Source organism: Siniperca chuatsi, linkage group LG22 (genome assembly GCF_020085105.1).
Source record: "Siniperca chuatsi isolate FFG_IHB_CAS linkage group LG22, ASM2008510v1, whole genome shotgun sequence".
NCBI lineage: Eukaryota > Metazoa > Chordata > Actinopteri > Centrarchiformes > Sinipercidae > Siniperca > Siniperca chuatsi.
Window position 1 is genome coordinate 2,791,738 of NC_058063.1, and position 15,548 is coordinate 2,807,285.

The 15,548-nt window shown below is 40.8% G+C and overlaps 1 protein-coding gene across 9 annotated transcripts in view; it reads left to right on the forward strand.

The window, feature by feature from the left end:
• Positions 1-3,339: 3,339 nt before the first annotated feature.
• LOC122870523 (PC-esterase domain-containing protein 1A-like) overlaps positions 3,340-15,548 on the forward strand; it is a 40,532-nt gene continuing 28,323 nt past the window's right edge. For 3 of the 9 annotated variants that reach the window (XM_044184776.1, XM_044184774.1, XM_044184775.1), the window contains exons 1-4: positions 3,690-4,000; positions 4,630-4,731; positions 5,149-5,228; positions 8,236-8,468. In XM_044184776.1, coding sequence (XP_044040711.1) covers positions 4,656-4,731; positions 5,149-5,228; positions 8,236-8,468 — 389 coding nt within the window. In that variant the 5' untranslated portion in view covers positions 3,690-4,000; positions 4,630-4,655. The other 6 variants (XM_044184772.1, XM_044184773.1, XM_044184771.1 and 3 more) reach the window with 6 other exon arrangements.

The window sequence follows — 15,548 nt, forward strand, 5'->3', positions numbered from 1 at the left end:
TGATCCATTGTCCGTTTGATGATCTAAACAAGAACACATTTCCTTGCCTTTCTAAAATGAGCAGCGGTGAAAGTTACTATATTCTGTTATGATCAAGGAGTTGATAAGCAGACAGCGTTAGCTAGCTAGCGTGCTAGCTAGTTGAAAAGTTGTCAATCCACTTTATGCTTTAAACAGGGACACCAATTGTGAACCCGGGGCTAACCTCTTCGGTTGAATCAAATAAAGCATAAAGCAATGGAAATCCCTGTAGTAGAGGTCTAAACCATAGACTGTATATAAAGATGGAGGATGCGTCTACTACTTCTTCTTCTTCTTCTGATGTTTTATGGCGGTTGGCAAACAGCTTTTGGTGCATTACCGCCACCTTCTGAAATGGAGTGTGGATCAGAATGGTCTTATGCCTTCCCTATATTCTTGTCTAAGTCCTGTCTTTTCCAAAAACCTAAATATCGCCCTGTAGCCCACACGCCCTGAGTTCAGTTGGAGTAACTCCTTTATTCCAAACTTGATGCGATCTCTTCGCAGTCTGTTTTTTTTAAGCATCTGTCTTTCCTGCTCGTTCTATTGTTTCCTGTATGTTACAGTACTCACACACACCGGTCCCATGTTTATCAGTTATCTTCAGTGTACTATTAAGACCAGTATGCCCAAACCTCATTCTCGAGATAATGTCTTCTTTTTTTTTGTTCTACTGGTTTCCCTCATTTCTGCTACTTTCTTTTGGAAACTATAGTAACGTCTACCTTTAGTTTCCCTGTTCCAAATTTCCTGCCATTTCTTTTTCATTTCTACTTTAATTATGCTTTTAACTTCAGCCTTACTATAACTTACTGTCATATTTACTTCTACTTTCTTAGTTGCATCTTTTGCATAGTTGTCTGCCAGTTAATTTCCCTCTACCTCTATATGTGCTGGAATCCAGGTGAATTTCACTATCACTCCTGCTTTAGTAATTCTGAAGATAGTTTGAGCTATCTCCAGCATCATGTCCTGTCTAGCTTTAGGCTGTAAACTCTTGAACCTGGCTAACGCACCGCTAGAATCTGAACCTATTAACACTTTGCCTGGTTTGCTGCTTTCTGTCCACTCACATGCTAAAAGAATAGCCAACATTTCCCCTGTGAATACTGAAAGGTTGTTACTAACTCCTTTATTTGACACTACATTTAAATCTGGTATTATGAATGCAACTCCTACTCTATTATTATCTACTTTTGATGCATCAGTGTATATTTTTAATATACTCAGCGTGATTTCCCCCCTATGCTGTATATCTGTTAACTTGATTCCTATCTATATTTCTCTCTTTCTTCCTTTCCAGAAGGTGCAGGTCCACCATTATCTGTCCTAATAACCGAGGTGGGACAACGGAGACCGGCACCGTGGGGCTTGACATTATGTCCTCTATCCCTATTCCATTAGCTGTATTTCCTATCGTCCAGCCGAAGCTCTTGATCTGTCGTTTTTCTTTCTCTTGCCGTGGTTTTAACACCTTCTGAGTAGGGCGGCTCCCCTTGTGGCCCTTTAAGTTTGCCCAGTATGTTAGCGCTAATTGGGTTCTCCTGATTTCCAGTGGCATTTCATTCATTTCCACCTGCAGGGCTGATACTGGGGTAGTTTTTATGGCCCTGCAGCAGAGTCTCAAGGCCTGATATTGTATTGTAGCCAACTTCTTTAATAATGTTTTTGATGCAGATTGGTACACTATGCAGCCATAGTCTAGCACTGCCCTGATTAACCCAATATTTACAGTTTTCAAAGAAACTCTGCTTGCTCCCCCCTCTCTACCCCTCCAACACCTTACAATATTCAGAACCTTTTTACACTTTTCAACAATTTTTCCAATATGAGTAGTCCAAGTAAGATTCTTGTCGAACCAGATACCTAGATACTTGAAACATTCTACTCTCTCTAAATTTTCTCCATAAAGTTCAAGTTTAATCTGGTCCTGCCTTTGTCTTTGCCACTGAAAATCGGAAACCCCACTCCATTGCCCAGCCCTCTGCTTTCCTTATTGCCTCTTGCACTTTCCTGACTACATAATCTATATTCCTTCCCTTTTTGCAAATAATGCAACACCAATTGACCTATCTATACTATTAAACACTTCATTTATTATAACTGAGAACAGAACTGGACTAATTCTACTCCATTTTCCACTAAATACTTGGTACTATATTCTTTCCCTACTCTTACTGATATCCACCTCGCTGTTGAGAAGTTTTTAACCCGTCTACACATTCTCCCTCTTATTCCCATTAATTTGAGCTTTCCTAATTTCATTTTCTAAACACAGAGCCGGACCAATTGTACTTCTTCCTTTTCTAAATCCGCTTTGGTAATTCTTTAACAGATCTTTTGTCTTTGTCTTTTATCTTAACCTTTCATTTATCATTTTTTCCATAATTTTTCCTACATGTAATGTCAAAGCAATCGGTCTATAACTTTCTGCTAAGCCTGGATCCTTACCTGGCTTATATATGGGGACAATAACTGACTCTTTCCATTGACTTGGTAAGCATCCCTTTCCCCATCCCTTATTATATAATCCTAATAATATTCCTTTACTCCTATCACTTAAGTTTCCTAGCATACAGTAACTTATTTGGTCTCTCCCTGGCGTTGTTTTCACAGAGTTTCTTAATGCATTATTTAGTTCTCTTATGACTATGCGTCTCCACTTCCTGTACACTGTACAAAAATGAAGCCAGAATATCGCGGAGCGGGAGCTGCCGTCTTGCGCTGGTGACGTCATTTGGAGCCAGAGTCTGCGCAGTAGTGTTCGGGGTTGAAGCGCGGTATCGCGGTCCCGCCCATACACCCGTCCGACTCAATCGCGAGCCGGCCTCAGCTGTCAATCATAACGTGAACCCTCCTTTTTATAGCATCAAATAACTAATTAGAACCAAACTTATCAGAAAAACGAACACCTGAACATACATCAGCGTGATAAGAACTACCTAAAATGACAGAAACCATCTTTGGGGAAAATTTGACATGTACAGTGAGTTTTTAGTTTGGCTCATGTCCCATCCGCTGACAATACAGGGGGCGGGGTTTATGACCTATACTGCAGCCAGCCACCAGGGGGCGGTCGAGATGTTTTGGCTTCACTTTTGGGGAGCTGTCATGTCGTCCGTCTTTAAATGCAGTCTATGGTCTAAAGCGTACAAAACAAATGGATGGAGCTTGAGTTGTTTGTGTATCTCCCCGTTATAATAATGTGAAGTGATTTGCTGAATTCAAAATTGATTGACAACTGGTTCGGGCAGCGTATTGGTGAAATTAGTTTTTGACTGACAAAGGACTGTAAGCCTCTGATTGGCCAAATAAATAAAAAAATGATTGACAGTTACCACACCCATTCAAAGTAGTTTCCCCACCCTGCCAAAGTCTACGTCTGCAGAGACACAACCTTGTGAAATGTGGGATCTGTGACGGAGTTTAATGTCACTCGAAAAGTTTAAAATGCGTCGACATGACGCGCGAAATGTCCTTAAAAGTGGCGTGCTATTTATAGCCTTCCCATGAAAGTTTCTATTATTGGTGAAGTGACGATCGATCGATGGGGAGATTAACTAGTTACCGACCTGTCTGTGATCATGCTAATTTTATCAGGTGTACTTAATTTGCGCAGCCGCAGTTACAGAAGAGTGTCCCCACCTGCGCCAGAGAGGTAAGATCAATGTGTTTTACTACTTAACCCAAATTAAATGGAAATCTATATAAAGGTGACATAACGTTTACACTTTTGGTAAATGAATAACAGCCACTTAGTTCTTCAATTCGGCGTTCATACAATATGCAATACTTATTTCGAAATGATTTAAACAGTTGATTCCGTTGTCACCCTTTCAATGTGTTGTATCCTTTAATTGATATATTTTTGAACGGAGTTCGTCACTCAAACTTATCTTAAAGTGAACGCGACGGGTTGAAGGTTTTGTGGCAGTGAGCAGCGCATTACGTTGATAACCGGACCTGCAGGTTCTGCTTGGTGAGTTATCAGTAACCACACAGGCGCGTTTCAGGCAACACCTGCCATATGTCTGTTAATTAGAACTGAGTTTAGGTCTTTGTGTTGTCACTCTCAAACTAATAACAATTTATGATAAAGTTGAAAATAAGGGTCAGTCACTGTAGCAATAGAATAATTTAAACTTTTTTAATAAAAGAATCAGCTTTATTGCCAAGTAGGTTTACACATACAAGGAATTTGCTTTGATATTTTGGTGCCTGACAATTAAACAAAGTCGAAAATATAAAGAGAGAAAGCAAGTTCTGCAGGTCACGAATCTTAAATATAAAATTGATATGTATTCACAGTATGAAGTATACTCCACTGTGGGGGGCGGATGGAAGTTCTGCTCTATGAATTATCAATAAGCATATATCCTAACAAGTAAGACAGTGTGTTATCTTTTTAATGTACATATTTTCAATGGAGTTTGGGGCTAATTGTAGTCAGACACAAAAGTAACCATAAGAACACAGTGAAGCCACCTCATTTGTGTCAAATGCTACAGAGATGAAAGAAGGGTTAGAGAATGTCAAATGTGCAAATTATATAAAATCAGTTATGACTCCCTTCAGACAGTCTCCTCCTTCCCCACCCCCAAACATTAGTCCTACAAACAGACCGCTTTGCAGCTATGAGGACGTTTGTAACGCGGAGTCAAGCCAGGCAGCTCCTGCACAACAAGTTCGTGGTGGTTCTTGGTGGCTCAGGTGAGAGACACGAACAAGAAATTTTGATATTGTATTTGTATGCATTTGAAATGAACAAAGTGTAAACAGAGTACATTTTTACTCTGTCAGAGCCTTAAGTTAGTTCTTTGCTTTTTTGAAAGATTTAAATCCTGTTCTCCCTGTTGTCTAAAATGTTTCCTGAAATATTTTAGGATTAAATTCTTGAACATAGAGAACGTGCTAGCTTGAATTCAACAGCCCATGTTCAGTATTTACCAGATGCAGAATCTTATATTTCTAAGAGTACCCCTTCACATCTTAGCAGATACCTACACCCTTGAAATTCCCCGCGGCTCTGTTCCTTTTCAAGCTCTTACTTTTCATTGTAATTGATTGACATCTTTTCGATATTTCTGCTACTTGAAGTGAAGCCTGTTGTATTTGTTCTGTTTTCAGTCCAGCGCTCCATGTACAAAGACCTGGTTCTCTTGCTTCAGAAGGATCAGTGCTTGACTCTGTCTCAGCTCAAGTCCAAAGTAAATCTTTCCACAAACCTTTCATTCACATGAAACAGCAGTAACACACCTATGGTCACACTTAAGAAACTGCCGTCTCAAGGCGCATCCTTTTGTTTACTTCAAGGCTCAGTCTAAATTCCATTCCTTATTCAATCTCTTATCAGTTGGAAATAAATCTCTTTTCAAAGAAACCAAAGCTGCCAGAACAGCCTTTGATAGTGTAATGTGCACAGTGACATAGTGGCCATTAGTCCTCAGGTTGGTGATCATCATAGGGCAAATGTTAATATGAACAAAAAAAGTGTTTATACTTGCTTTTCTACTTTTTTTTTCTTTTTTTTTATATAAATAGACCCCTATTCCTTTTTAATAGGTTGCAGTAGTTTTATATCACCTATTGCAGTTGTTCTACACAGACATTTCAGCTGTGTCTTTAGGACTTGCGTTCACTTGGGCTTTAGGTACATAGCTTCAACTTAAAACATATTTTTACGCTTAAAGCTGATTTTCTTTCCTACCACATGCATACCTACAGTGATTATGAATTGGGCTGTAAGCACACAGGTGACCTACACTCAATACTGTGCCTGAACACTGCCTGTGTAGTCATGATGTATGACTTTCATTCATGGCATTGGGGCAGTAACTCACTCCTAACCTCCGGTCCCCCTATTTAAAAATGGGAACCACCACCCAGGTCTGCCATTCCACAGGTACTGTCCCTGACCTCCATGTGACACTGAAGACAGCCAAGACAGCAAAACTAATATCAACTAAATGGTTGAAGGACCTCACAGGACAGGGGCCTTAGCCAGACGTTCCCAGTTCACCTTCACTACATGTTTGACTTTACCAGGTCTGTCGGGCAGCCTCCCCCGCCATTTGATCCAACTCACCACCAGGTGGCGATCAGTTGACAGCTCTGCTCCTATCTTCACCCGAGTGTCCAAGACATACGGCCGCAGATCTGATAATAGGACCGCAAAGTCGATCATCAATCTTTGGCCTAAGGTGTTCTGGTACCAAGTACACTCATGAATCATCCTATGCTCGAACATTTTGTTTATGGCCAATACACAACTAGCACGGAAGTCCAATCACAAAGTGCCACTCAGGTTCTGATCAGGCAAGCTATTCTTCAAATCACCTCCAAGTTTCTCCATTGCTGCCCATGTGAGCGTTGGCGTCCCCCAGCAGAATTCCCTAGGCGGTGTCCTTTCCAGGATGCCACCCAGAGACTCCAGGAAGGCCGGCCACTAACAGTCAGAACCTTCCTCTCAGCGCAGTCGCGTTCTGACCCAGCGGCGCTCAGCTGGGGGCTTGTGAATATCCCCACACTTGCCCTGCACCTCTCACCCTGGGCAACTCCAGCCCCTCTCCAGGAGTTTGGTTCCAGACCCAGTGCTGTGCGTAGAGGTGAGCCCAACTATAGTTGGTACCGCTCCACCTCCCATACCAGCTCTGGTTTCTTCCCCATTAGAAAGATGACATTCCATATCCCTATAAGCAGTGTGCGATGCCAGGGGTCAGCACCCGTAGGTCCCAGCCTTTGTCTGCCACCCGGTTTACAATGCACATAATTCCAATCCCTATCCCTGCGGGTGGTGGGCCCACAGGGCGGCAGCTTCATGTCTGCCACCAGACGCTAACTGCCGAGCTTCCCTCCCAGGTCTGGTCCCCCTTCTGGAGTCGGACCTGGGAGGTTTTCCCCGTTCCAGGCGAGGTGCTGCAGCTCCTTGGCCGATTTCCTATAGGGTTTGTGAATTGCTCTTAGTCTGGCCCATCCCCTGGAACCAATTTGCCTTGGGAGACCCTACCAGGAGCTATTGCCACTGACAACACAGCTCCCAGGATCACAGAGACACACAAACCCCTCCACCATGTTAAGGTGGTGATTCTTGGAGAAGACAATGTTATCAAATGACAATGTAACAATGTGAAAGGGGTCTCTCGTCGTGATGAACCTACAAAGAATTATCAGCTGAATCTGCAGCTCCCCTTGGCTTTATGGAGCTTTATAGTGAGCTTCAGCTCATTGTTTTGCTGTCTGGCCCTCTCAGAGCGACGTTTTCGGCCGCAGCAGGCAGCTGTTTTCAGCCAAAAGCTGCTAAACCCACTGTACACTACCTGCTCAGCACCAAACAGCAGACACAGTTAGACTAGTTGGTGAGCATAGTGGAGCATTTAGCAGCTAAAGAGCCAGATTTGTCTCAGGAGTTGGCAGAGACCAAAACAGAACTAATAGAGTAAATATTGGACTTATATTCATCAGGTGGACACAAACTCCAAATTAATGATAATGTTGCTCTGTAACTGCTGGATGTCTAAATTACCAAGTACTTTTACCATATCAATTTAAAAGGTGACAATATGCAAATGTTGTATTCACAACTTGTTTCTGCTGCCCCCAAGTGGCAAAAAAATCTCAGTTTAGCTGCAAAACGATCACACATCACAATATCAATATGCAGATGGTGTTTCATGCCAATATTAAATGTTAGATATTATACTGTTTCATGTATAAAATCTGACAAGCTTATAAAATATCTTAAATATATCGATCTATCAAGCTTTCAATCAATCGAATATTGAGTTATTTGTCATTGACTAATCACTGTGGACATAGTAAGTTCATTCATGAAAGTTGATGTAATCCTCAAAGCGGTCAACTCCATTTTTTATTTATTTATTTTTTACTAGTAAAATATGTTTTCTGAAAAGCTCTTAAGAGGAAACTCTTAGCTAGGAACTTACAATGCCTTTCTAGTGGTAAGAGAATTTGTGAATACGGCCTCTTAAAAATGCAACAATTTGGAAAAATCACTCTTTGGTCAGTGTTCAAAATCGACATGTCTGAAGGGACACAAGTAGACATGGCTTTATTTTAAGACGTCAAGATGGAAAATATTGGGAATCTCTGACCTATTGTTAATTTAACTATGAAATGTGCCTGTGTTATGGAAGAAGAAACACAGATTTCTGTGTTGGGACATTGGCATTTAATGTCTCCTTTTCTGCGGTCCAGGGGGAGTTTTCCTTTGAGCAGGACATCCTGGTGGAGGGAGGTCGATTAGGTCCCATGACTAATGGCACAGAGTACAGAGAGGTCAGACAGTACCGCTCTGACCACCACCTGCTGCGTTTCTACTTTCTGACACGGATCTACTCACCGTACATGGAGAGCATCCTGGAGGACTTCAGACAAGGACTCAAACCTGACGTCATTATCATCAGCTCCTGTGTCTGGGACATCACCAGGTAATGTAGCTTCTTACACTTTTGTATTCTACAGAAACACTTTGGTCAGTAAGTATGGAACTTCAGTCAGGTTATAACAGGTGGTTGTATATGGAGGAAGGCGGTATCCCCTCTCTGTTCAAAGATGGTCTCTGGTGTCAGATGTGAACATCCTCCTTGATCTTACCCGGACATCCACTGACAAGTGGTTGATTTTTGACCTCTTCCCAGTGGATGCTGTGAGTGGTTTTTGGTCTGGTGTTCACAGCAAAAATGTATCTATTTTGTATATTCTTTCCTAATGGGCGCTGTCCCAGCCATACAATACACACTAACTCAACACAAGCTTTCTCCTGATCCTGCCTCCATCTAATACAAGTAAATAGGTGCAAAAAGGGCGCATAAGACAGCACTCTAAAACCAATAAAACAGTGGGATTCATGAATGATTGGCTCTCATGAATCCCATTTGATTTTTTTTTTTTTTTTAAATGTATTTATCCATATTAAAACTAAACTTACCAGAACAGAAATCAGCGTGATAGGAACTACCTAAAATGACAGAAACCATCTTTAGGAAAAATTAATTTGACATGTACTTTTTGAGTTTTTAGTTTGGCTCATGGATGGCTTCCTTGAGCCGGAGTGTGGTTGCTAGGCAACGGGACCGTTTTCTCTCAGCTGTTTCGGCAAGAAATCTGCTAGCAGATTTGTTTCCGTTGACGCACAGATTGGTGGCACTTGGGTAAGCAGACGTACAGCCTGCGTGGATCTCCTGCGGGTTGATGGCGAAATAACTCATAACTAATAATAACTGGTTTAACTTTCGCTAGGTAACTTTAAAAAGAGTTGGCGTTGGCCAGATGACACACAAACGTAAGTCTTCAAAACGAAGCTGTGGTAAAAACAAAGTCATAACTGTGTTTTTAGCAGTTTGGCTCTCCTGGCTCAGTCTTATATTAACCTGGCTTGTTAAATAAAAGGAAAGATGTAAAAGCCAGCTGTTTTTTATCCTCTAGGGATACGGGCGTGGTAACGGTTGTCACCGCCAATCAGGGCTCTTCCTTCTCCTTTCTTTGTTTCAGCCAGAGCAGAGAATAATTCTTCTATAAAACTTTGAATTGTTTAACCTGGAGTTTATGCACAAAACTGCATATCCGTCTTTCGCCATGACCCATTAAACATTCAAAACGATATAAAACTAGCATTACTATTACTAAAAGAAAAGGAACAATATAAACAGGTTTTCATAATAGTACATCATTCAAACTTCAACATAATGCAAATGATTACTGGACTAAGGGGGAATAAATGGGTTCGAAAACTATTACTAAATGAATGGGGATTACACAACAATCCTTTGATCAGTATTACAAAAATATAACTAAATGATCACTATTGCAGAAACCTAATTATACATAGTCATTAGCTGGCAGTAATGTTCAATGATAAACACGGGCTTAACTCCCTGAATTAATATCGTGCTCATTTCCTGTTGTACAAAAATAAAAGTTGGATTAAACATCAAGACAGCATTTGCTGATTAATGTTAGCTTGGTAATTGATAGCTAATTCACACTGATTCAGACCTGGGCTAAACAGGGAGAATACAAAAGTGTTATTTTCAGGAGGGCACTTCTTGATGGTCTGGTGTTGGTCATTATCTCAGACCAGGCCAGAATGAGGCAGAGCGAGAGAGGACGGTTGTACGAGTTTGTGTGTTGGTCAGACGGAGGAGAAAGGGGGGGGGAAAAAAGAGTTTACACCTTGGTGATAATTACACTTCTTTTGATGTTACCTTATGAAACTCTTCCATTCTGTGGGGATCTTCATGGTTTCTACCATTTGCCTTGTGTCAGTTTGCTCCTGTGTCAGTTCCACCAGTCCTCTATTGTAAATATCCTTTTAAAAGCTGGTCTTTCCTGGGAATGGGTAGTTCACCCATTCTATTAATGTCAGGGTGATTGTGAAGGAGATCCTTGGTCCACAAACAATGTACCCACCGTGACCTCTTCCATGGCATGCCAACGATGCGGAGTTGTCTGCTACAAAATGCATATTCACATTTCTTATTAGCTATTAAACAAAAGCAGACATCCCATATTTATCTTTTATGAACTAGCGGGTTTGTGTAAACTGCTCCTGTTGGTTCAGTTTCTATTGCTCCTGTATCAAAATCAGCATGTTGACCCAAAGCTGCACATTCTTCCTATATGGTCAATTAAACATCACACAACTAGAAAAAATGCATGTCCTGTAGAAAATGTGTGTGAAAGCGGACCACTGAAATAAATCGCTAAGCATTGCTGACGATGCAGAAAAAATTAATTTGCCTGGAAAAATCTGAAAGCTCAAATGTATTGCACTAAATTGCCCAAAAACCTTGACGCTGGAATGTAAAACTGGTAGAATTGGGAGCTGGAAAAGTTGAATAGAAAAATGTCTTTTTTTTTTTTTTTTAAAGAGCTTAACAGTTTTACATTTAAATTACTTCTGTAAGTGTGCAGAAGTATTAGTCTACTGAAACATATAGAAGAATAAATTGCAGAGCATTGCTAAAAATGCAGAAATGTGAAATTATTGCTTAAGCTGGAAGCTTAACTATCATCATTATCAACAGTTTTTGCTTCTATAAATTGTTGGGGGAGAAAAAAGCACAATAATTTTAAAGTATAAATGGTAGAAAAACGTTAAATATAAGCATAGGTGTCCTTTTTTTTTTTTTTTTTAAAAAGAGCAACTTTGAACATTTTTAATGTCTTCTAAAGCTTAAAATATGAAGAAGTAGCAGTGAACTGAAAAACAGATGGAAGGAGAATGCCTTACCTAAACAAACTGAGAGCTGAGCTGAAATACATTGCCAGAAAAGCTGGAAGTTACTGTAATATTGCCAATGGCTTTCACTTCCATTGTAATTGTTGAAAAAAGCAGTACAAATCCCCACAGAAGTCCCCACAAAGAGTGTGGTTGAAATCAAAGGTTCGGAGGCAACATCAGTTTTTTAAAGACTTTTTTTTTTTTTTTTTTATTAAAATCCTGAATCAGTTTGCAAAGCGACTGAAGTTAAACAAGCAAACAACTCAGTATTTATACATATCATAGAGGGTCCTAACCCCCATACACCAATTACACCAAATCCTGATCGCGCACCTTTTTGACTTCTTACTATCTATTGGATGTCACAGCGTGTCGTGTTTTGTTCTTTTTGTCATATCCAAATTAAAAGCACTGATTGTTTAGTGTCTAGACTTTGGAATAGCAGCTCCGAGGTTTGTCTCCATCAAACGCTCTGGGTTGAGGGGTACAGTCATCGATCTGCTGCAACACACAAATTCAAGAAAATAATTGCGCACGATTTAAGGTAATATCATAAGGACATTGTTATGAACAAAACATAAGTATTAACGACTGAGTTTCCACCACCACAGCAAAAGTGAGTGTGACCCCGATAAAGGCCGAAAAACCAGGTTTGTTTGGAAGTCCCCACAAATGCAGAAAAACCTGTGTCACCCAATACACACATTATAAACTCAAAAGGACTGGGGGAAAAAAGCATTAAACATAAACTGCGATAATGCAAACACTGTAAAAGATATCAAAGCTGAATACAAGTTTAACAGTTGAGTCTTGTGACCAGTTGAAATTATGTCTGAAATGCTACTAGTTCTGCATACTTTCAGCTACAAAGTGGAATAGGTTTGTAGAGGATTTGAAGATTTTGTGAGTGTTGGATACAGTTTGATTGGAATTATCTTTTAAGGGATTAAGCATGAAGCAGCTTGAAGCTTAAACTGATGGGCAATTAACCTGCTGCCTCTGTCTCCATATTCATATTTGAGGCCACAAGACTGTAATAGCGTACATTCTGCCTTTTTTGTTGCGAGAATATTCCGATTTAGGAATTTCTGTTAAGAGATAATGAAATATGCTGGTGCATGATCTGAAATCATTATGGCAAGATATTGCATTGATACAACAGAGCTGAGAAAGTATCTTTAAATCTATACAAGAAAATGCTTGGATGTGAATAATGGATTCAATGATCTCAAAGGGTCAATACACCCATTATCTTCCATAAATGCTGACAAAGACGAACATTTTCAATGGTTACATTTTTGGGATTGGAACAATCCAGTAATGGATTAAGAACAAAGTTTAGATCCTCTCCAACTAAGAAAATTCAAGATTATCCCAGTTGGGAGCATAAATGTTAAACCTGCAGTGCGGAACTTTTGTCTCCCCATCCTGGCCAGGCCAGTGTTCAGAAATGGTTACAAAAATAGAGAAATGTCCGCAGTTCCAAGTCAATAATCCATTATTCCATATCCATCGCTACGGCTGCTTCCCCCTTCAACCAATCGTTGCTGGTTGACGTGAAACGCATCACTACCGATGTGCCAGCACGGGAATGTCCCCACAGACGCCACTTTTAAAATCTCCGGTATACTGCGAAATAGAGATTTACCTGGCAGTGATGGGCTTAATCAGCATTGCGTGAACTCGCTTGGCCAAGGCTTGAATGTAATGGACGTTGATTTATATATGTCCCGCACTCGAGCTTTAACAAATAAAACTGGAGTTTGAAATAAGGTTCCTATCACAATGATGTAGGGCTGACGCCTTCTGGTCGGTGGGTCGATTAGTTGCTCTTGTCCGACCAAATTCTCATCGGTAGGACAATTGCTGGTGTTCCTTTCATAAGGAGAAAGGCGCTTAATCCATTATTTTCGGGGGCAGGAGGGATATGCACACCTGATGGATTTTATTTTTGAGTGATATGCGTTAGAAATAAATAGATTTGATTTATGAATAAAAACATTTAAATGTTTTACACAACACCGCCTGTTTACACAACTTTGAACTCGCCCAACATAATGGAGACTGCTAATAACTTACTGAACATTTACTCAGCTCCAAGCTAACACCATGTCAAAGAACCAGCACAATTCGCTACATCGGCCCCCAGCCTCAGAGGACAGAAGAGCTGAGTGGATCAAGTTTATTTTTGATGGCAACGTGTGTGCATTTTACTACAGACTGCTTTCTTAACAAGGGCCGCTAACGGTTCAAGCTCAAAGATGGATCGATACCGGCTGTCCATGACCTGAATTCAAACTTGAAAGCTGTAAGTTTCGCCATGTTTTATGTTTTACTGTTTATTTTGTAGGTTAGCCTGTTGAACGTGGTGTTAGCATGTTGCGTGGCTAAGTGGCTGTTCCCACAGGGTGGGGCGATGTTGTAATATTGAGGGACACTCGAGAAACTGAACGTTAAACCTTATTTGAAGCAAACTAAATAACGAGAGTAGTAGGTTGAGTGCTGGTAACTTTTTTCTTTTCTTTTTTTTTTTTTTTTTTCATGTTTCTTGTTGATCTGGTAGGTCATGACCTTACAGGCGTCATTTTAACGACATGACAATGGCGAGCGCGATCATTTACTCCTCCAAGACCCAACCCTAACTGGGGACATTCTCTCCTCCAAGATCCGTTTGAGAGGAGAACTTCGGCAGAGAAACTACAGGTAAAAGAGCTGGGCCCAGATCAACCTGATCTCTCACAGGTTAGCGAAAAAGGGAAGCGGCGTCTGCGAGGCTTCTCTCGTAGCTGGTACACTAGAAAGGCCTAGCTAGCTGGATGCAGCTTTCCGTGCTTGCTGTTTGTTTTTTTTTTTGTTTTGTTTTTTTTAAACAACGGGGACAGATCCAGCATGGACAGTTACGGGGAGTGAGGTATATCAAGCACCTGTCTGAGAAAGTAAGGAAACATGAGAGCACCAGCGCGCACATGGATAATTCTATCAAGCTAACATTAACCTTATTAGGCATGCTGAACTCTGCTACGCAGCTGGACAACGGCTACAGGATTGTGGTGAGGGAACACCGTGAGGGGGTGGGTTAAAAACAGGCACATTTTATCCAAAATCTGTTTTGTGGGGCTTTTGAGTTGGCCTTGTGAGGACATGACGATACTATCCCCTGAAAATGCCGGGGTTGTCCAAGGAGTCAGTCTAGGAGGCAACAAAATCCATCACTGTGCTGGAGGAGCACCTAACAGCTAACTTAGTTTTTTAAAGGCAGTCAAAGACAGTATGCTGTCAGTGCTAAAGGATTACATTCTGGAGTGCTGGTTTTATCGCCATTCAAGCAGACGAGGCGACTGACATGTCCACCCACTGCCAGCTGGTGCTTGTGCTAAGCTACATTGACGGCAACAGTAACCTAACGTTTTTGTTTTTTTGAGTTTATTACCATCTACTGCCACCATCGCTACAGTGCTTCAAATGGACAATGAATAACCAGGTATCAAGCAGATGTACTCAAACTTTAAATAGTCTGAATAGCAACTTACCACTTTATTGGTTTCTCCAACAAAACAAGCTCCATAGGTGCATCTCAATAAACACTTATTATTACATGTCTTATAAACCATGTAGTAATACCATAGAGTACAGTCTAGATCTGCTCTATAGTTATAGTGCAATGAGAACTTCTGTTATGAATTGGCGCTATATAAACTTTAATTGAAATTGAATATTATACTGAATTCACCTGTGTGGGTGACCAAAATAAGTACTGATGTTTGTCAAGGCCTTACTTAGTTCTTAATTTTGTTGGAATAAAATAATTGTTAAATATTTAACTTCAAACTAGTAATTTCTTTTCCATAACTTCACTGTTTTTTGCATTAAATCACACTGGGATGTTTGCTGAAATTGATTGGATGTGGCACAGCCCTGCCTAGAAAATTTCAATTCTGCCTACTCTTCACCCAATCAATTGGTTGAAGAGGAGGTAGACCAAGATTGTCTTTGGTTGACTACAGCCCTACAATGATGTAGCTTCCATTTGAAGCAGGCTAAATCGAACATTTTTCTCCCTTTCACGTTGTGGAAGTCTGCATGTCTTCTGGCAAGGCTTGTGCTGAGGTCAGGGAACAGCAGAAACTTGTGACTGCAGAAAGTCAGGTCTTGGTGTCTTTTGGCCATCACATGTTCTTTCTGCTGGTAATAGTGGAACCAGACGATGAAAGCTCTAGGTCGCTCTGCCAAGTCAGTGTGCCCTGGCTCGTAAAAGTGGCGGCGAGAAAGTCTGCATCAAACACTG